Genomic DNA, 22,574 nt, shown 5'->3' on the forward strand with positions numbered 1-22,574 from the left:
TATTCCAAAGACATACAAGTTAGAGTTAGTAAGTTGTGGGGCATGCTATGTTGGTGCCAGAAGCAAGGCGACACTTGCAGACTGCTCCCAGCACGTCCTCGGACAGTGTTCATCACTGATGCAAACAACACATTTCACTGTATGTCTCGATGTACACATGACAATAAGGCTAAACTCACTCATTCCATCAGCCTGCACATAGCTTATATTCCTGCATATTCACATGGCTATGTAAGAGTCTCTTAAATCTCTCTATCATACCCGCTTCTACTACTACCCCTGACACCACATTCCAGGCACCCACTGCTCTCTATCTAAGCAAAAACCTGCCTCACACTTCATGTTCACCCCCTCCCACTTTAAAGGCACGCTCTTTAATATTGAATATTTCTACCCTAGGAGAAAGATTTTGGCTGTCTACTCTAGCTATGCCCTCTCATAATTTTATAAACCTTTAACAGGTCTCCCTTCAGCTTCTGCCACTCCAGAGGAAACAACCTTGGTATCTCAAACCTCTCCTTATAGCATATGTCCTCTCATCCAGGCAGCATCTTGTACACCCTCTCCAAAGCCTTGGCATGATGGGGTGACCAGAATAGAATGCAACTCGCCAGATCCGTCCTAACCAGAATTCTATGAAGCTGCACTTTCCTGATTCTTAAAGTCAATGCCCTGACTAATAAAGTGGAGCCTGCCATATGTTTTCTTTACCACCCTATCAACTTGTGCATCTAGAATTTCTTTGCACATATCTGTAACTGATCTATATTCACTGCATGCTTTGGCAGTCTTCTACACTGACCACAACACCACGGATCTTTGAGTCACCTGTAAACCTACTAACCCACCCACCCGCATTTTCATCCGGATCATTTGTATAGATAGATAGATAGATAGATAGATAGATAGATACTTTATTCATCCCCATGGGGAAATTCAACTTTTTTTCCAATGTCCCATACACTTGTTGTAGCAAAACTAATTACATACAATACTTAACTCAGTAAAAAATATGATATGCATCTAAATCACTATCTCAAAAAGCATTAATAATGGCTTTTAAAAAGTTCTTAAGTCCTGGCGGTAGAATTGTAAAGCCTAATGGCATTGGGGAGTATTGACCTCTTCATCCTGTCTGAGGAGCATTGCATCGATAGTAACCTGTCGCTGAAACTGCTTCTCTGTCTCTGGATGGTGCTATGTAGAGGATGTTCAGAGTTTTCCATAATTGACCGTAGCCTACTCAGCGCCCTTCGCTCAGCTACCGATGTTAAACTCTCCAGTACTTTGCCCACGACAGAGCCCGCCTTCCTTACCAGCTTATTAAGACGTGAGGCGTCCCTCTTCTTAATGCTTCCTCCCCAACACGCCACCACAAAGAAGAGGGCGCTCTCCACAACTGACCTATAGAACATCTTCAGCATCTCACTACAGACATTGAATGACGCCAACCTTCTTAGGAAGTACAGTCGACTCTGTGCCTTCCTGCACAAGGCATCTGTGTTGGCAGTCCAGTCTAGCTTCTCGTCTAACTGTACTCCCAGATACTTGTAGGTCTTAACATGCTCCACACATTCTCCATTAATGATCACTGGCTCCATATGAGGCCTAGATCTCCTAAAGTCCACCACCATCTCCTTGGTCTTGGTGATATTGAGACGCAGGTAGTTTGAGTTGCACCATCTCACAAAGTCCTGTATCAGTTTCCTAAACTCCTCCTTCTGTCCATTCCTGACACACCCCACTATGGCCGTGTCATCAGCGAACTTCTGCACATGGCAGGACTCTGAGTTATATTGGAAGTCTGATGTGTACAGGGTGAACAGGACCGGAGAGAGTACGGTTCCCTGCGGCGCCCCTGTGCTGCTGACCACCGTGTCAGACCTACAGTCTCCCAACCGCACATACTGAGGTCTATCTGTCAAGTAGTCCACTATCCAATCCACCATGTATCACAAACAGCACAGTTTCCAGTGTGGATCCCTCTAGAACGCCACTATTCACAGGCCTCTAGCCACCACACTCAGTCTTCTATGGGCAAACCAGTTCTGAAATCAAACAGCAGCTTAATCTTCTCGATTAACCAACCACATGGGAGCTTGATGAAAGCCTTACTAAAATCCATGTAGACAACATCCTCTGCTCCACTAGTAGTGGCAAAATTTCACTTTGGCTGGTGGTCAGATCTCTCCATGCTGCACTGAAGATCAAAACAGTTGGTAAATCAGACTTACCTGACCGAATTCTCCCCAAGCCACCCACCAGCTCTGAACCATCAATTGGAAAAGGTTAGAACTATATGCTTAGATGATTCCTTTTCAGTGTTACAAGGTGGGAGGTGAAACTCAAGGAGAGTCAGGTTATCATTAGACGTGCAGAAAAGTGAGCCCCACTGTCCAGCCGCTTACTGGAAGATGGTTGTTGGGATGAAGGGGTAAGTCAAATTAATATGAGGCCTCAAACTAAGCATACCAAATCTTAAGCTTGAAATAATTTGGCCAGTACTAGGAGAAAAGCTTTACATTAAATGACATGCAGATTTTCCACCAAATGAGGTGGCCAGCAGTTCCTGTAGGCAATGATGGATTTTGAATAGGAGTCAAATGAGATGACTAGTTCTCTGGAAACCTTTTATATTTGTACTCTCAATGTTATCGCTACAAATGCATGTGCAAAGGCTCAGCTGTTTCTTCTTCTGCTTCTTATAAGGTATCGAGGATGTCTTGCTTCCACCCCAACTCTGTCATTTCCAGAGGACTGATGAGGCTTAGTGGGAACTGCAGACCTCTGGCACTGATAAGGCAGCAAATATCAACTGCGGTGGGTTTTTGAGTGGTTGGGAAAATAGCGTGCTCCTTCTACCATGTACGTATGATGGGCTTGTCCTGGGGGTCTCTCAATCTGAGCCAACAGGTGTCATTAGGGACTCAACAGTGCGAAATTAGCCTGGAAAAAGACGCTGATGGTCACTTATTGCCCAAAACATTTTTGAAGCTTGCCCCTGAACACTCTCACATTCACATTAAATCATGAGATTTAAATCACATCTCCATTCAACCCAAAACAGTTCTAAATTTAAGCTACCACTACAAGCTGACATCAGTTCACGGCAGAAAAAAATATGGTCTATCTAAAATCAGCTGACCCCTGTTATAGCAACGATGGTAGCACTAAAACTAATTTTATTCAGAGATCGAGAGAGTATCCAATGGACAGATAGTCAAATGTTCATTGGAGTCACTGGCCAATCATCGGGATTCGGTGGATATTTCTGTTAGGTGTGGATTGAAGTGGAGTAAATCATAATGGTTCTATGATCCATTAGCATGCTGGTACTCATGGTCTCCACTGATTAAGTGGAGACATCCAAATATGGCATCAGATGATTATCATGCACGGGGCATAGCATTGCACTATCAATTTATCTTTGAAGATAGGAATGGAAATTTAAAAATAAATAAATAACATATTTTCTGCCTGATTAAAAAAATGCCTTTAATACGTACCCTTTGCTTCTCTGGATCAACATATCTAATGCCGAAGTAATCCTTCTCCAACAAGCTGAAGTGGTTGCAGACAAAATCAATGAGGAACTGACCTTTGGCGTCCCTCTGGAAAAGCAAAAAGAATGTCATCCCTCTCAAACACACATCAGAGCTGTGTTACCATCATCAATGTTTTGTAAAAATGAAGATATTTACTTAATTACCACTAGCTCATTAAATCATAGGTCTGAAATTCTGTTCAAAATTATTCTTCTCTCACTCCTTGTTTGAATAAGTAATTTCAGGCCATGTCCACCAAGTTAAAATTAAGTATTTTGAATATTAACTAGAGATGAGAACTACAGAAAGAATGATTATTTGACTTAAATATTAGAGACATAGAAAACCTACAGCACAATATCAGCCCTTTGGCCCAAAATGCTGTGCCAAACATGTACTTACTTCAGAAATTACCTAGGGTTACCCACAGCCCTCTATTTTTCTAAGCTCCATGTACCTATCCAGGAGTCTCTTAAAAGACCCTATTGTATCCACCTCCACCACCGTCGCTGGCAGCCCATTCCACACGCTCATCACTCTCTGTGTAAAAAACTTAACCCGACATCTCCTCTGCACCTACTCCCCAGCACCTTAAACTTGTGTCCCTAATGCACCTCACAGGTCTGGCATCAAAGGTGTGGTGTTGGTGGGGAAGGGTGGACACTTAAATCGGAAGCACTTCTCTCTCCCAGTCAACCTTGAGTTTCTTGACAGGTTGTTGATGTGGCATCCATCCAAACTACAGTCACAATAGCAGTGCACTCCAGGCTGCAATCCTGAAGATGGTGGAATAGGGTTTTCTATTTTCATTTTAACTCAGCAATCAAGTTTGGAAAGACTGTATTCTATACAGTTGAGTATTATTTTACTCAACTGTATAGAATACAGTTTTTTTCTAATCTTGCACATTCCTTCCAAGCATTCATTGGATAGTCTTTGTTTAACAGTTTAAATAAAATAGCATTAAAATTCCAAAGGGAGAGAATTATCTCAAGTTGCATCAAAAACAAGCCAAGGATGTTTTCCTTGTTTTTCTATGTTTTTCTATGTTTCTATGATGTCTGCAAATATATTTGTTTTGTTTGACAAAGAGTAATCCATCTTTTTGAGTGACACAATCTTCAAACTGTAAACACTAAATAAAAGCAAATGTTATTTTATGCTGCACTTGTTCAGTTCCTACTGCTTCAATATGCAGTAGATTCTGGTTCACTGGGACCAGCACATTTTGGTCCAATTAAACAGCTTCCTCAATTAGCCGAAGTTTTATGGAAATCGTAAAAAAAAAAGACAAACTAGTGTTTAACTGAGTAACAAATTATTCATTTAAATAAAATAAAGAACAAATTAGACACTGCCAATACTATTGGTGGTTGTCCATTGTATCCGACGATGACAGGAAACCTGTGCAGGACAGTTTTTAAAAGTGAGAAAACCATTGTGCAGGAACAATTCCATTCTCTTGACCTCAGAAGTTCAGGTCCACTGGCATGAATAGATGTCATAACTGGGGTCTTCCCTGGTTACAGTGGATGACCATGACATTTTCTGTGCCTCGTCACAGCCTTTACACTCCATAAAGCATTGCAAACCTCCTTTCTGTTCATTGGATCTCACTGTAAATCTCTTCCACTCAGTCCACCAAAGCTGACTTCACATCCTAGGCCAGGCATGTCCCTATCTCACCAGGGTATGAGCCCACCTGCAACCCTCACCTGGTTTAGCCCATCTGTTGAAGCGGTGTTCCACCAACTATTAATAACAAAGATCACTAGTATTGAACACAAACATGCAACTAACTCAATTTAAAAACCGTTTAATCTAAGCACGGTGTAGCATTTACCAGGCACATGAGTGAGCGCGATTGACACTAGTTAGAAACTGTTCAGCAAGTCTCCTGCCCCAATTAAGCAGCATCGTGTCCCAAAGAAACGAAGGGAGTCCCGGCAAGTGTCTTGATTTGTTTTTGTACTTTTTGTCCCAAATAAGTTGCTGCCCAGTTAACTGAAGACCCAATTAACTGGAATCCACTGTAAATATTGTTTGCAGATAAACATCATGTTGGCTAATCCAAAGATTAGAATCTACCAGTGATAAAACTGTGGCATTGGCCAATATTATGTTCATACTGATACTATCTACAGGATGTGGTATTTCTGGATTTGCAGCTTCTTCCTACAACTGAACGATGTACTTGATGATTTACTTGTCTTAGCATATAGCTTGGATTCAAAAAGAACAAAATACACTACCAGTCAAAGGTGCTTCATGCCTCTGCAAAGAAAGCAATGTTTGATATAGACTGAGGGTTAGGCTTAGGGAATTCTTGGATATAATATCTACAATGTTGAAACCAATTGCATGGCAGGCAAACAGATTCATACCTTTCAAAGTTAGATGAAAAGATAGTTCAAGAAGAACAAATTAACTGATTATAGATAAGACTTTCCCTTCCCTATATCATTACTTTGAAACAGTTTGTATATGAGGATGAGAATTTAATGTAGGAGGCACTAGTGTGGGAGCCAATGCATATTATTGTCTGGACTTAGTCCAGTGTAAAATAATCGCATTAGAGCCTTGGCTGCCTAATAGTTACAGGGATTTATTGAGGACAGTTGCTAAATGAAAATGTCTTTATATTCGAGTCTGAAAAACAATCAACTGATCTTAAAATATCTGTCTTAGATTTTGATACAAGATAATGCAGAAATAAATAGATCTAATACTATACTAGTTCCTTGAAGTTGTCATAGCCAGGGATATTGCCTCGCAAAGGCATGCATTTCAATTAGCCTCTGGCAACTAAATCTAACTCCTGGCCTTCAAGTGTGGCTCAGCTACTAAACCTGCAGGAACAATTTCTGCTAAACCTGGAGGAATAGCTTCAATTAACTTGACAAAGAACAAAAGATGAGTTGCTGGAGTTTTTAAAGTCAGTCGCTTTGGGCAGATGTGCCCGTCAGCTGTGGTTGACAGCTCATCTAGGAGAAGGGAAACTCTGACCTCATACTTCCACTGCCTTGCGGCTGTACCCACTCACGGAGAAGGTTTCGGGAGTAATCCCCAAGGAATAATCCAGAGCTGGAGTCCCTAAGGTGGTTCCATGTTCAGTTCAACTCTGTATGGCAACTCCTGCAACACCACTGACAGCTAGGACACAATATCCATGATTGACTTTGACCAATGCACGGCCTCAATACTATCCAATGCAACTCTATTCAATCTGATATTTCCAGTTGCACCCTCACATTGATCTGAATATGATTTACAATGATAATTTCATATCCCTGTTTAAAATATACTAATTTGATTTCATTGTTAAGTGCTGAAAACTCAGTGCATGGTAAAAATACCTCTGTCACTTTAGATAGCTAACAGTTGGCAATGTGTACTCTTGATGGAGAATTATTTGCACCTCCTCAAAATGCTAATCTTTGCATGGCAAACTCAGCATTTGGGAATTTGAGGGTGTGAACATTACAGAATCCTAGCTATTCTCAATCATGAAATGCTGGCATTGTTCTACATCACATCCACAGAATATAACTGAACATCAAACAATAAAAGCATAGTAAAACCTCAGGTCAGAGAATAAGCCTATTCTTTGTCAGTCCATGGGAGAAGAACTGACAATGCATTGTGTACACTATTAATTAACCATGTGGGGTGCCAGAAATCAGACAAACCTTGCCAAGCATTCAGCAAGCTAGTACATTAGTACCACAGGCTTTGAACTACGAGCAGCATGGCAGCAGAGTAATATTGCACATCTCTCTGAAAAAATACTTTTTGGCACTGGCCTCGGTAATATGGAGGCCTGAACACAGTTCGGATTAACTCAATCAACAAAGCAAATTGTATATTTTATTTCACAACTCTTCTGCTGCTTAATGCAGAAGCATGATTTTCATTTAGATTACTTTTACATCATTTATCTAGAACAGAATTTCCACTAAAACCAGAATTACCTAACCCATGCTTGAAATACAATTCCTGAAAATGAATAATGGATGTTCATCCATTCCCAGCCATGGCCTAAATTATTGAGTAACCAACAGAAGACAAGAAATTTTTTAAAAAAAATTCTGGAGGGGTTCAAAGAATAGAACAAGAAATTTCTCAAGAGATAACAGCAATAGGATTAAAGTAAATGTAACAGTGAATAATGACTGACAGATGCAGATGCATGAAACTGGCTCTTTCTGCAGTGAGTGAAAAGCAAAATTAAAATTTAATGTAGCTGGTAGCATCCATGCAGCAATGGATTATGTTAGAATTGATTTACTTCATATGAACACTTTCCCATTCAAAATCTTCATGGTTAATGTATTGCTGTGTTGAAAAAGGCTTTGAAGGTAGCTTCAGTGAGATTTTAATACACCTGTTTATAGCTCAAATATCAACCTCTATTCTTAATAAATTGTATTTGAGTCACTTAGCTTATTTCCATCAGTGTATGTGTAAGCAAAATGAAACAATTCATTGTGCTTTATAATTTAAACTACACACTTCAGGGTGTTATTGCAATGAAGTTATTACAAAAGAGAATTATACTGAGAAACAAGCACTTAAAAATTTAATTAGTCCAAATAGAAGAAAATTCTGCAAGTAGTGGTGGTTGTGGGGAACGGGGCAATGTCTCTCTGTATCTGGCTTGTGCACCATTGTAAATTCAGAGGAATTACTTTTAATTCCTCTACCTAATTTAGAATGGCAGCACAGGAGAAGATTTATGGAAAGCCATGTATTTATTACGAACATTTTTCATACCACGTGCTGTTCAGCCCATCCCATTCATGCCAACTCTCAGAGCAATCCAATCAATCCCACTTCTACTCGGCAACCTACAGTATGCACATTAATGTCTCACTGATTCTCCTATCATCAGCTGCAGGAAGTGTAATTTAGGTTTGCCAATTAATCCAAAAACCCACACGGTCACAGGATATGCAACTACTCAATGTAAATACCAGATACAAATATGCCAAAGGTCAGAATTAAAAACAGGCTGTGAGAGGCCTGAAGTGAAACTGTGGCACCTTTCAACAGGTTTATGCAGTTTTAATAATGATACCATTAAATTCTTCATCCTGTGAAATTAGCAATAGAAGTGATGAAGCACAAGGAATAAGACTATTACCTTTTAACTGAATCTTCAGCAAATTTTGGATAAAGATAATGTTAATGCTAAATTACACATGTTGTTAAAATTTTGATTCTCCACCAATTATTCCATTATTCAATGTACATGGGTTCCCCAATTGATTAATAATCAGTAATCACAATGCCAATTCCATGTGTCTTTCCATGTTGGGAGATGTTGGATTTGTCTAAAAATGCCCTATCTGCCACAGAGAACTCTGCTGACATTCAAATCCTTATACTGTATGTAATAAGTTATGAAAATAATTATTGGTCCAGTTATTCAGCAAAGCTTTAAATGCCCTAATATCTTTTGAGCACTTTTATCTACTTGAATTTAACAAACTTCATCGGTGCAAGTAAATTCAAATACTCAAGGCCTGGATTCTTTGTTTGAAATGCAGATCATCTGAAGTGATTCATATGTTTAATTATTCTGCTATTCTTAATGATGAACTGTGTTCCCATTAAAAACAATTGTAGCTAATCTGCCCTAAGGCCTTGTTCCATACCGTATCAGCTCTAATACCCTGATCATTTAAAAATTGATCTGCCTCCTTGTCAAATACCCGATCTCGCATTTACAAATCTCAAGCAATTTCTTCCAGAGGAAATTCCTAAGCACGCCATCTTGTTCCCTCATTCAAGACTTTCCCACTTGTGGAAACATTTCAACAGTTACCCAATCCTGTTTCCTTAGGACGGTACTTGTTTAAGATCACTCCTCAATCCTCTAACCTATAAATAATGCCAATATAACTTTGACTACTATCTCAAACCAGGATTTTTTTTTATTCTATCTGTAACGCTAATATATATTTTCTTGATAGGACCAAAACTGTACATTGTACCCCGAACACCATCTACAATGGTAACAATGCTTCTCTACTTCTGAACTACAAAGTCTTTAGAATAAAGGCAACATGCCCTTTCACTTTCTAACCATCTGCTGAACATGCAGGCTAACTTCCTGTGTCGCATGCACAAAACTACCTAGATCCCTCTGCACCCCATTCACTTATAATCATCTCCCTTTCAATAATAGATTACCTTTTGCTTTCTCTTATTCGCACTTTCCTAAATTAAACATTTGGGAATAAGTATCAGAGCACTCAAATCACAGGCTGTATTGAGTGACTGAAGCAGACTCTAAAAATAAAAGTACTTCTATTCAGTTCTCTGCTTAACTTTTGATTGAATTTTGCTGTATATATATTTTTTTAATTTTAAAAAGAGATAACAGGTTGTTGGTAGATAGGACATCAGACAGCATAGCTACATAATGGTTCTCACCACAACAATGAGATCAGATGCTATTCATACTTCACAATGCTACTGCACAGGAACGAAAGAAGCTACAGAAAGTTGTAAAATTAGTCAGCTCCATCTTGGGTACTAGCCTCCATAGTATCCAAGACACCTTCAAACAGCAATGTCTCAGAAAGGCAGCGTCCATCAAGGACCGTCGTCACCCAGGACATGCCGTCTTCTCATTGTTACCATTAGGAAGGAGGTACAGAAGACTCAATGCACACTCTCAGTGATTTAGGAACAGCTTCTTCACCTCTGCTATAAGATTCCTAAATGGACATTGAACCCTTGAACATTATCTTACTTTTTTAATACATTATCTCCATTTTGCACAATTTTTAATCTATTTAATATACATATATATTCTTACTGTAAATCATTTACATTTTTCTTTCTATATTAGCATGTGATGACCTCCCCCCTCCTGTTCGACTGTTTGAGGTAACTTTTTTTCTTTCTACTTCTCTTCTAATATTTATATATCTGTGCATTTGTAATGCGCTGTGACACTGTAATTTCCTTTGGGATCCATAAAGTATCTATCTTTCTATCCACATTGTACTGCTGCTGCTAAGTTAACAAATTTCACAACACATGCCGGTGATAATAAGTTTGATTCTGATCCAACTTCTGAATAAAGATGGACAGAGCTATACAATTATCCATTCTTAGGAAACAGAAAAAGAGTGTCGGGGGCCAGGAAGGACAGGTATCCTACAAAACACTGTGACAAAGGAAACAAGAAGTATTGTGCTCTACAGTGAGTATTAAATGTATTTAGTCAAATAATTTAGAGCAAATTATGGTACACCAACCTATCCCCATCACCAGTGGGGACATGAACACAGGATAGTGAAACATACGTGCAAAATTGGCTATCAGAGGAAGAAAAACACTATTCAGACTGAATTATCTACTGCAGTTTAGCCACAGTAGCAGTTTTTAAACTTTAAAACAACATGTCTTTGTTAAAGTGGATCATGTGATCTACTGATCCATATCAGACTGTCCCACCTCAACAACAGAATGTTTATTGAGACTTTGGGGAAAACAGACAAATGAATTCATAAAACCCATTCTGCACAACTACAAACATAACATTGAGGCATCAAACTGAATCAAATTCAGGCATTCAGCATCACCATAATATACTTCACAGTTTTTCATGTTAAACCAAATATAGCTGATCTTAAAGTTAAAACAAATTAAAGTAATATATTAAGAAATTGGTTCATTTAGGGAGATCCAATTACACAGAGAATACTGAAATCTCAAAATACATAAAGATCTAACATAATGATGCAAGAATTGCATAACTGTATTTTGGCTGAACTGGGATGTTTCCTCTGGTTTTCACTGTTACTGAGAGCAAAACAGAAAACGGTTAACAGATATTGGAAGTGGTGTGAAGTTGGAAAGTGATATGATTTGCCACTGGGGACAATTCGGGCAGGGACTAGAAAGGGAAATAAATTAACTATTTCAATAATAAAAGGGAAGTTAAGATAGGAAAAGGACTATTAAGAGACCAATTAATTGCACAGGTAACTACAGGAAAATAGCAGTAATATTACATAATTATTTACTTTTGGTAGTTCTCATTGGATGCTGGGATGAGTAGTGTGAAATAAGTACTGTACACCTAAAATAGAAAAAAAAGATAATTTAATCAGAAGATAAACCCCACCCTCCTGCCTCCACTCCAGATGGATTGCATCCAGGCATTTTAAAAGAATCCTCTGAAGAGATAATAAAAACAATGCAAAACATAGTTTTTAATTTTTTATTTATTTATTAAAATTTTAAGAGAATTACATAAAATGAATAGAATATTAGAATAGTGAAAATTAATATTGCCCCCTCCCCTTAACCCTCCCCCCTTAGATCCCTATCTGAAACAAAAGAAAAGAAAAAAAAAGAAAAAAGAAAGAAAGAAAAAAGATAGAAAGATTGCCTGGATATTGGAAGATCCCCAGATGCTCCATGGAGTTCAAAATAACTTTAGTTTTTATTTCCCCCAAATAACTTATAATTTTATCTTCAAAGGACCTATATTTAATCCTATCTTTTGTAGACGGGGTGCCAAATTTTCAAAAATATATCATATTCATTTCTTAAATTATAAGTAAGTTTTTCAAGTGGAATACAGCTATATATTTCATTATTCCAACAATCCATAGTTAAATATGAATCTGATTTCCAAGTAACTGCAATAGCTTTTTTGGCTACTGCCAATGCAATTTTTATAAATTTTTTCTGATATTTATTCAATTTAAGTTTCGGTATTATCCCTTCAATATCACCTAATAAAAATTATATTGGGCTATGTGGGAGTTGTATTCCAATAATTTGTTCCAGTAAAAGTCTTAAATTTATCCAAAAAGGTTGAATTTTAGAACAAGACCAAGTAGAATGTAAATTCAGAATGTTTACATTTTACATTCTGCGAAACATATTTGGGATTCATGGACAATTCACAACATAATGCCTATATTTAGGAACGGGATTTGAATGTGTTGAGGGAATCACAGAGCATTGGGTTAACAAACATGGTAGAACGAGAATACTAGACATGCTAACAACAATGTATGTCAGGATTAAACCAGGACTGCTGGAACCGTGAAACAGCAGCATTGCCTCTTGCAACACAGTGCTTCCACAACGAGGCCATGATGGGTCTGTCACATGAGGAAAAATCAAACAGACTTGGCCTCTATTTTTAGCATTTTAGAGGACTTCCATTGCAATGTACAAAATTATTAAAGGGTTCAAACACAATGGAGCTGAGGGTGATGTTTCCTTGAAAAAGTGTCCAAAACCAGAAGTTCATAGTTGCAAAATAAGGGGCTGGTCAATCAGGAGTGAAATGAGGCAAAATTTCTTCACTTGGAGAATCTTTGGAATTCTCTACACAAGAGGGTTGTGGAGTCCAAGTAGTTGGTCCAAGTAGCCTTTTCTTACCAGTAGTTGATAGTCATCACTACCTTCAACAATTTTTTCCCCATCTGATGCCTTTTGAGGGTAATTCAGAATATTTGCTGGTTCTTTCAGCTAGAACCACACAGACTCCTAAGAGGGATACTCGATAGTTTCTTTGCCCGAAATTGCTTTAAATTTGCCAAATGCCGAAATGAGCACGTGCTATGGGGTGCTGCCCTGATTGGCAATTACTGCACAACTACAGCAATTAAGGCACTCCATTAATGTACAACTGATGTAGAATAATGGAAAGATATTTTTCACAAAGATATTTACCAATTTATCAAGGGCAAGTAGGATTGGATAATAACTGCTGGCATTCCTAGATCTTCAAGAATAAGGATGATTCCTGAATGGCTGCTGTGATGTCTCTCTTTTCCTTGACAAATGTCTTTACATCTGGATGATATCTCTTTAAAACACTACAAATGTGGCTGATGACATCTCTCAGGAAGCTGTAGATTGCCACTTAGGACAATGCCAATAAATGCTCAATGAAAAACAAATATACTTCAATTGTTATCTACTATAAGCCTACCAACTCTCACAGCTACCTGGACTATTCCTCTTCCCACCATGTCTCTTGCAAAAATGCTATCCCCTTCTCACAATTCCTCCGTCTCCACCGCATCTGCTCTCAGGATGAGGCTTTTCATTCCAGGACAAAGGAGATGTCTTCTTTTTTTAAACAAAGGGGTTTCCCTTCTTCCACCATCAACTCTGCTCTCAAACGCATCTCTCCCATTTCCCGCACATCTGCCCTCACCCCATCCGCCCACCACCCCACTCGGGATAGGGTTCCCCTTGTCCTCACCTACCACCCCAACAGCCTCCAGGTCCCATGTATAATTCTCCGTAATTTCCGCCACCTCCAATGGGATCCCACTACCAAGCACATCTTTCCCTCCCCCCTCTTTCTGCTTTCCGCAGGGATCGCTCCCTTTGTGACTCCCTTGTCCACTCATCCCCCCCATCCCTTCCCACTGATCTCCCTCCTGGCACTTATCCTTGTAAGCGGAACAAGTGCTACACCTGCCCTTACACTTCCTCCCTCACCACCATTTAGGGCCCCAGTCTTTCCAGGTGAGGCGACACTTCACCTGTGAGTCGGCTGGTTTGGTATACTGCGTCCGGTGCTCCTGGTATGGCCTTTTATATATTGGTGAGACCCGACGCAGACTGGGAGACCGTTTCACTGAACACCTACGCTCTGTCTGCCAGAGAAAGCAGGATCTCCCAGTGGCCACACATTTTAATTCCACATCCCATTCCCATTCTGATATGTCTATCCATGGCCTCCTCTACTGTCAAGATGAATCCAAACTCAGGTTGGAAGAACAACACCTTATATACCGGCTGGGTAGCCTCCAACCTGATGGCATGAACATTGACTTCTCTAATTTCCGTTAATGCCCCATCCCTGACATATTTAGTTGTTTGTTTTTTTTCCCTCTCTCTGCCCATCACTCTGCCTGTTCTCCATCTCCCTCTGGTGTTCCCCCCCCCACCCCCTTCTTTCTCCCAAGGCCTCCCGTCCCATGATCCTTTCCCTTCTCCAGCTCTGTATCACTTTCGCCAATCACCTTTCCAGCTCTTAGCTTCATCCCACCCCCTCTGGTCTTCTCCTATCATTTCACATTTCCCCCTCACCCCACTACTTTCAAATCTCTTACTATCTTTCCTTTCAGTTAGTCCTGACGAAGGGTCTCGGCCCGAAACGTCGACAGTGCTTCTCCTTATAGATGCTGCCTGGCCTGCTGTGTTCTACCAGCATTTTGTGTGTGTTACTTCAATTGTTACTGGCATTCTGCAGATGCACTTCAGATCTTTGATCAGATCTAAATGAGGAGAGGAAGAGGAAAGGTAAAGTGACTTTTGGAACATCACCATACCCTTGGATTCAGCAGAGGTAAATACTACAAGACCATAAGACATAGGAGCTGAACTAGGCTATAGGCCCATCAAACCTACTCCGCCATTCAATCATGGCTGATCCAATTTTCCCCTCCTCGACTACCATACAATACAGGGGAAATGGGTGAAAAGTGGAGCCACTGTGAAATTAATTGCCCTTTCTGCCAGTCATAGAAACATAGAAAACCTACAGCATTTTACAGGCCCTTCGGCCACAAAGTTGTGCCGAACATGTCCCTACCTTAGAAATTACTAGACTTCCCCATAGCCCTCTATTTTTCTAAGCTCTATATACCTATACAAAAGTCTCTTAAAAGACCCTATCGTATCCGCCTCCACCACAGTTGCCAGCAGCCCATTCCATGCACTCACCACTCACTGAGTAAAAAAACTTACCCCAACATCTCCGCTGTACCTGCTCCCCAGCACCTTAAAACTGTGTCCTCTTGTGGTAACCATTTCAGCCCTGAGAAAAAGCCTCTGATTATCCACACAATCTACGCCTCCGATCATCTTACACACCTCCGTCAGGTCACCTCTCATCCTCCATCGCTCCAAGGAGAAAAGGCCGAGTTCACTCAAACTGTTTGCATGAGACATGCTCCCCAATCCAGGCAACATCCTTGTAAATCTCCTCTGCACCCTTTCTATGGCTTCCACATCCTTCCTGTAGTGAGGCGACCATAACTGAGCACAGTACTCCAGGTGGGGTCTGACCAGGGTCCTATATAGCTGCAACATTACCTCTTGGCTCCTAAATTCAATTCCACAATTAATGAAGGCCAATACACCGTATGCCTTCTTAACCACAGAGTCAACCTGCGCAGCTGCTTTAAGCGTGCTATGGACTCGGACCCCAAGATTCCTCTGATCCTCCACACTGCCATGAGTCTTACCATTAATACTATATTCTGCCATCATATTTGACATACCAAAATGAACCACTTCACATTTATCTGGGTTGAACTCCATCTGCCACTCCTCAGCCCAGTTTTGCATCCTATCAATGTCCCATTGTAACCTCTGACAGCCCTCCACAATCCACAACACCTCCAACTTTTGTGTCATCAGCAAACTTACTAACCCATCCCTCCACTTCCTCATCCAGGTCATTTATAAAAATCACAAAGAGTAAGGGTCCCAGAACAGATCCCTGAGGCACACCAATGGTCACTGACCTCCATGCAGAATATGACCCATCTACAACCACTCTCTGCCTTCTGTGGGCAAGCCAGTTATGGATCCACAGAGCAATGTCCCCTTGGATCCCATGCCTCCTTACTTTCTCAATAAGCCTTGCATGGGGTACCTTATCAAATGCCTTGCTGAAATCCAAGTACACTACATCTACGGCTCTTCCTTCATCAATGTCTTTAGTCACATTCTCAAAAAATTCAATCAGGCTCGTAAGGCACAACCTACCCTTGACAAAGCTATGCTGACTATTCCCATTCACATTATACCTCTCCAAATGTTCATAAATCCTGCTTCTCAGGATCTTCTCCATCAACTTACCAACCACTGAAGTAAGAATCACTGGTCTATAATTTCCTGGGCTATCTCTACTTCCTTTCTTGAATAAAGGAACAACACCCGCAACCCTCCAATCTTCTGGAACCTCTTTCATCCCCATTGATGATTCAAAGATCATCGCCAGAGGCTCAGCAATCTCCTCCCTCGCCTCCCACAGTAGCCTGGGGTACATCTCATCCAGTCCCAGTGACTTGTCCAACTTGATGCTTTCCAAAAGCTCCAGCACATCCTCTTTCTTAATATCTACATGTTCAAGCTTTTCAGTCTGCTGCAAGTCAACAATCACCAAGATTCTTTTCCATAGTGAATACTGAAGTAAGTTATTCATTAAGTACCTCTGCTATTTCCTCCAGTTTCATACACACTTTCCCACTGTCACACTTGATAGGTCCTATTCTTTCACGTCTTATCCTCTTGCTCTTCACATACTTCTAGAATGCTTTGGGGGTTTTTTCAATCCTGCCTGCCAAGGCCTTCTCATGGCCCCTTCTGGCTCTCCTAATCTCCTTTTTAAACTCCTTCCTGTTAGCCTTATAATCTTCTATATTTCTAACATTACCTAACTCTCTGAATCTTTTGTAAGCTTTTCTTTTTTTCTTGACTAGATTTATTACAGCCTTTGTACACTATGGTTGCTATACCCTACCATAACATCCCCGGTGCCTTTTTAAAAAATATCCAGACATTGCTGAAAAAGAAACCCCATGAGATTTATGAGGCTTCCTAGCTGTCATAACAAATACCAGACTGAATGAAATATTTTTTTAACTGAAATTCTTCAATCTTTTTACCCTTATTTTGCATCTTGTAGGAATGCAAGGCCTTTAATCTATATATCTTAAGTTTGCATGGAAACAAGAAAGAAAACACTTATTTCTTTTGAAGTTGATCATGAATTTGACAGTGTCCCAAGAATGCCAGCCACATGTGGCAATCGAGTAGATGAACAGGCAGCACAAATTTAAAGCACTATTGCAAGGCAAGCAACTGGTGCAGGTAAATGCTGATCACCATCTCTACATCTCGATATTCAATAGTTATCCAACTTTGTCTCCATGTTGTTTCCGCTCAAAGCTTTTGTATAAAATGGTATATGGATAAAAAGAAAACAAAGGCATGGTTTTTGTTATTAATCACAATCATATTTATTATGATGCAATGTTACAATATTTTTCTTCCAGCTCTCTGCTCAGCTTTTTTTTTAAAAAAAAGTCGACCTGAATATAATCCAAGATACATCACTAAAAAGTGGTCTCGTGAATTTAAGTTATTACTTACAGGATGCTCACCAAGTTATATATCAATATAACTTCATTAACTAACTATTTCAATTGATTGTTGAAGAAGTGACAAATAGATGAGACCATGCAGTTAATGTCATCATTACATAGACTGCAGAAAGGCACATGACAAAGTCCCACACAAAAAGCTGGTTCAAACAGTTTCAGCTCTTTCAATGACTGAAGCTAAGAAGGATGACCTAAAGGTGGTATTACAGGTCAACGAGATGTGCAAAAGGCACGTGGAATGACGTCATGGAACATGGAGATTATGGTACAACTTTACAACATTATGATTAGGTCATGACCAGAATTCAGTTTCCAAGGCATTCATGCTTTGGGAAGGATATGAATGCACCGATAAACGTACAGAGGAGAATTACCAGGGTTTTGGCTGGGTTGGAATTTCTCACTTATGAGAAGCGATTGCTTAATCTGCACTTGATTTGGAGGACACTGAAGCAGAGAGGCAGTGCACATTATGAGCAACAGAAAAAAGATGAGAGGCATACATAGGATAGGTAGTGAGAAACATTGCCCTCTCAAAACAGAGGGCATAGATTTAATATGACTAGTAGAGTTAACGGAAATCTGAGGAAGGACTTTCTTTCACCTGCAATCTGTAGCACACTGTCTGAGAATATGGCAGTGTCAGATACTCTCTCAACATTTAAAATATATCTGGATGAGCTTACAAATTACTAAGGCATACAGGCTATTGATCAATTGCTGGTAAATGGGATTAATACACATGATTCCTTGATGGTTAGCACGGATATAGTGGGCCAATAGGAAAAGCTCTTAGAAAATAAATTCCTCCTATCTTTTATTGAATTGAAAAGACAAGTAAATAAAAACTCAGCTAGAATCAGAATTATATAAAATTATAGTTGTTGATATTCACTGTGCAATATATATGACTGAGTGACTGGCATAACTAAATGCATTACTCATCAAAATATGCTAAATTTGCTTAACATTTTCCACACCTACAATTCGTGATCATTGCAAAACATTACCTAATAAATTCATAAACAGAAAATAATCCATGACACTCTTAAATATGCAAAGATTGTCTATTTTAAACATTTTTACTGAATTTACATGAAGATTTTTAAAATATTTACTATATGATAAAGCAATGTTTACAGTAACATTTTTTTGCAATAGGAGAATCTCCTAATGACAAGAGTACACACATCATAAGAGCCTTTACAGTGATTAGACTCCAGCTGTTAGTAAATGATAAAGTACTTACAAAAAATGAATAACATCATAGAAATATATAGGATAACAAAAAAACTGACATCATTATTAACCTAGAGCAAAATCCATGCAGTTAATATATTTCCGTAAAGCACAAAATTGAATGAAAATATAGAACAATATAAAAAAAGACACACGAATGATTGATCACTGAGGTTCCAAACCAAGAACCATCTGGAGAGGAAAGGAGATGCCAATGTGAATATTATCACTAAATTCACTCAAGTAACACCTGTTATTGTCACTCAATGAGAGGAAAGATAAACGCTTCTATAAGATCCCAAATTGCAATGACGAAAGTAAATAAGGGACTGAAGGTCAAAAGACATTATTATTTCCAACCCTCTTTTCTTTGAGAATTCTTAGATATTTTTGGACATGTATTGGGCATTAGCAAGTCATTCATCATGCCACAGAATGTGGCCACCAATTCTGTGTCCACCACTCGAAACATTTATCCCTATGAAGGTTTGGTGGCCAACAACCTTGTCTGTCTGTCAATCAACATTATCAAGTTAGTAGTGGAGCTCTGTGCACTTGCCAACAAATGAATAGATTTTTGCCCATAGCCCCCAAACAACACCAATTTATATAGCACCAAGATATAGAAAAGAAACACAAGTTATCTTTTGAAATAAAAATCCTCATGAGCCAAAAGAAGCCAAATGCAGGAAGACATAAAGCTTCATCCGGTGGATCTAAAGAGAGTTTTAGACCAAGTACAGTAGCAGCGATACGCAAGTAGGGAATTGAAGAGCTTGCTGGATGACTGAAAACATGGCCACCAATGATGAATCAGTAGGATTTCAGAATGCACAAAGACCAAAGACAGGATGAGCTTGTGAGACTGGATGAGGGATAACATATTATAATTTTGAATTTGAAACATGAATAGGGCATGATGCAACATTTATCAGTAAACACAGACATGATAAATGGGTAGGACTTTCTACCATACACCATTAAAGTGTGGCTGAGCTGAAGTTAATGGAGAGTTGTGGATTGGAAGCTGTAAAACACCAGCATAACATATTCTGATTCATAGTCAACAAACCCAGCAATATAATTAATTATTCTATTTCCTTTGTTTTTCACTGCCCCACATGTTAAGTGCCATTTTCACATCTATATCCCTTTCTAACTCACCTTCAGCAAGCTCCTCTCCAACAGGCTTTACTTGCAGCTTCAATTTTCCCTTCATAAAGCAGCACTTAGTATTTATCTACACTGAACTTAACTTGCTTCAGATCAGGCCATCTATAGATGTTACTTCATGCATTGCTACTTTCTTAGATGCTCCATCTGACTGACTGTCCCCTCTCTAGTTTCAAACTATCTAAAAGTTAACTGGTTTAAGTATTTTAATCCAAAATATAAATGTAGACCTGGAGCCCATTGTTTGTACAAGTTATGGCAATGACAGCAGAATGAAATGCTCAGTATTTCCCCCATCTCAACATCAATTACCTTCACAATGTGTTACTTTCTTACCTATACACATTCCCTTGTTGTGGTTATCTGAAACCCGTGAACTTCTTGATGAAGTTACTGCCTTACAATCGTTCTCTATCTCCATTATTCCCCATCAATCAATATATATAAAATATCAACCAACAAGCCTCACATGGTCAAGCCAATTTTAAATATCATTTAATATACAATGCCACAATTAATTTTGGGGATTTTTAAGCATCAGTGGCATTAAATCTTTCTCAAATTAAATCCTCATTTTTCCAGCTGCACTTAAAACTCAAATAAAACGCAAGGCACATCTTTAACACAATCAGGCACTTAAAAATATTTAAAAATAGTTAAAGGGTCTCTTCAAATATCAAAAATGTTGGCAAATATTATATGCAGTGGTTTCACAAACAAGCCTTTTGGCACATATATACCACCACACATTGTATTAATCACCAAACCCATGAAGTCAACATGATAACTTGAGGAAGGAAAACTGAAGGGCATCTTATGGTATAGATTCACCCCTCTTCAGTGCAGGAGCCCAATACCCATAACGTCTATGTCTCTCACATTGAACAAGAGTGAATCTTTGCTATAAGATGTTTCATTTTCCCTCTCTCATCCGCCCTTCACACTGCGCCAAATGCACTCAGTCTGCAACTTTCTTCATGGCATTGGTTCAAGTGCCATAATAACTTCAGATGACATAATTCCTGTAGTGGATGGTGAATGTAAGAAGTGAGAATGCGACTGAAACTGCCCGCTTTATAAAGAAAATGGCGGTCAATAAGTCAATAAAAGCTTCCATTACTATGCCACTTAACTGAAATGAATGCCAGAAATGACTTGCTGGAAATAAACAACTGATTGAAGGGAAGAGAATATTCTGAATGGAACCCATGTAACTAGTCTGATGTGTAAATTAAACTAATATCATGCACATAATCCAATCTAGTACATTTTGGCTTATTGGCACTAACTTAAGCAGAAAATCAGCACATGACATGGATTTAAGAGGCAGACCCATGTGAGTTACACAAGACACTAAGTTGGAAAATTGCCACAAGTGGCATCTGTTTGTTGTTCAACAGATACAACATCTAGAGAGTTTCTAATCATTGTTTTATACATTAGAGTCCTAGAAAATAATTAGTGTGTTCCGGCCAATTGAGACACATCAGGACCAGTACATTTTAGCTCAATTAATCGGCCATCCTAATTAGCTGAACTTCCACGGAAATAGTTAAAAACATATAAAAAAAGACAAACTACAGTTTAACCAACTAACAAAATATGCATTTAATCAAATACAAAACAAATTAGAATACAACCAATACTACGGCCGGTTGTCCCTTGTATCTGATGATGACTCAAAAGCTGGGTGGGGGGGGAAGGGGAGAGTTTAAAAAGAGGAAAAGAAAAGCCATTGCAGTGGGGCAGTTCCACTCTCTCGACCTCAAATGTTCAGGTCCAGTGGCATGAGTAGACATCACAGCTGGGGTCTTCCCTGGTGTCAGTAAATGACCATGACTTATTCTGTGCCTCATCATTCCCTTCACTCTCCAGGGAGTGTTGCAGAACCTCCTTCCTGGCCGTTGGATCTCACTGTAGGTCTCATTCATCCAGTCTGCCAGAGCCGACTTCACATGCTAGGATGGGATGTCCCTATCAACTGGGGTGTGAGAACTGATGGCTACCTTCACCTGGTTTAGTCCGCCTTTCGAAGCAGTGTACCGGGGTGTCTCAGTTGTTGCATGTAAACAGGTGAGAGCTGAGAGTCCAACGGGGACCAAAAGTAACAATCTAGATGATTGTTGATACCTTCAAGTTCTTTGTAGTTCCTAACTTGAAGTAGTGAAATCATTTCATTTTCACTCCTGGCCATTTCTGGCATCTCCAGGCCTGAATGCTTGAAACCATGGTGAGCAAAACTGTTCTGAGTTGTCTTATTGCTTATTTCTCACCAACTGTCAGTGAGAAAAATCACTGCTTTTTGAGCACAAACAAACACAACTAGTGCTATTTCAAAACAGTTCACTCTAAGCAGGTGCAGTGTCTAACGGCTACACAAGTGCGTGTGACTGACGCAAGTTAGAATCTGTTCAGCAAGTCTCCTGTAGTGTCTCAAATAAACAAA

At 39.4% G+C, this 22,574-nt stretch overlaps 1 protein-coding gene across 4 annotated transcripts in view; it reads right to left on the bottom strand.

Annotated features, from left to right (window-relative positions):
- frmd3 (FERM domain containing 3) overlaps window positions 1–22,574 on the bottom strand; it is a 173,847-nt gene that overhangs the window by 92,933 nt on the left and 58,340 nt on the right. For all 4 annotated transcript variants that reach the window (XM_073070663.1, XM_073070646.1, XM_073070653.1 and 1 more), the window contains exon 2: window positions 3,507–3,611. In XM_073070663.1, coding sequence (XP_072926764.1) covers window positions 3,507–3,611 — 105 coding nt within the window. The remainder of the gene's footprint in view (window positions 1–3,506; window positions 3,612–22,574) is intronic.

This window comes from Hemitrygon akajei, chromosome 2, assembly GCF_048418815.1.
Source record: "Hemitrygon akajei chromosome 2, sHemAka1.3, whole genome shotgun sequence".
Classification (NCBI taxonomy): domain Eukaryota; kingdom Metazoa; phylum Chordata; class Chondrichthyes; order Myliobatiformes; family Dasyatidae; genus Hemitrygon; species Hemitrygon akajei.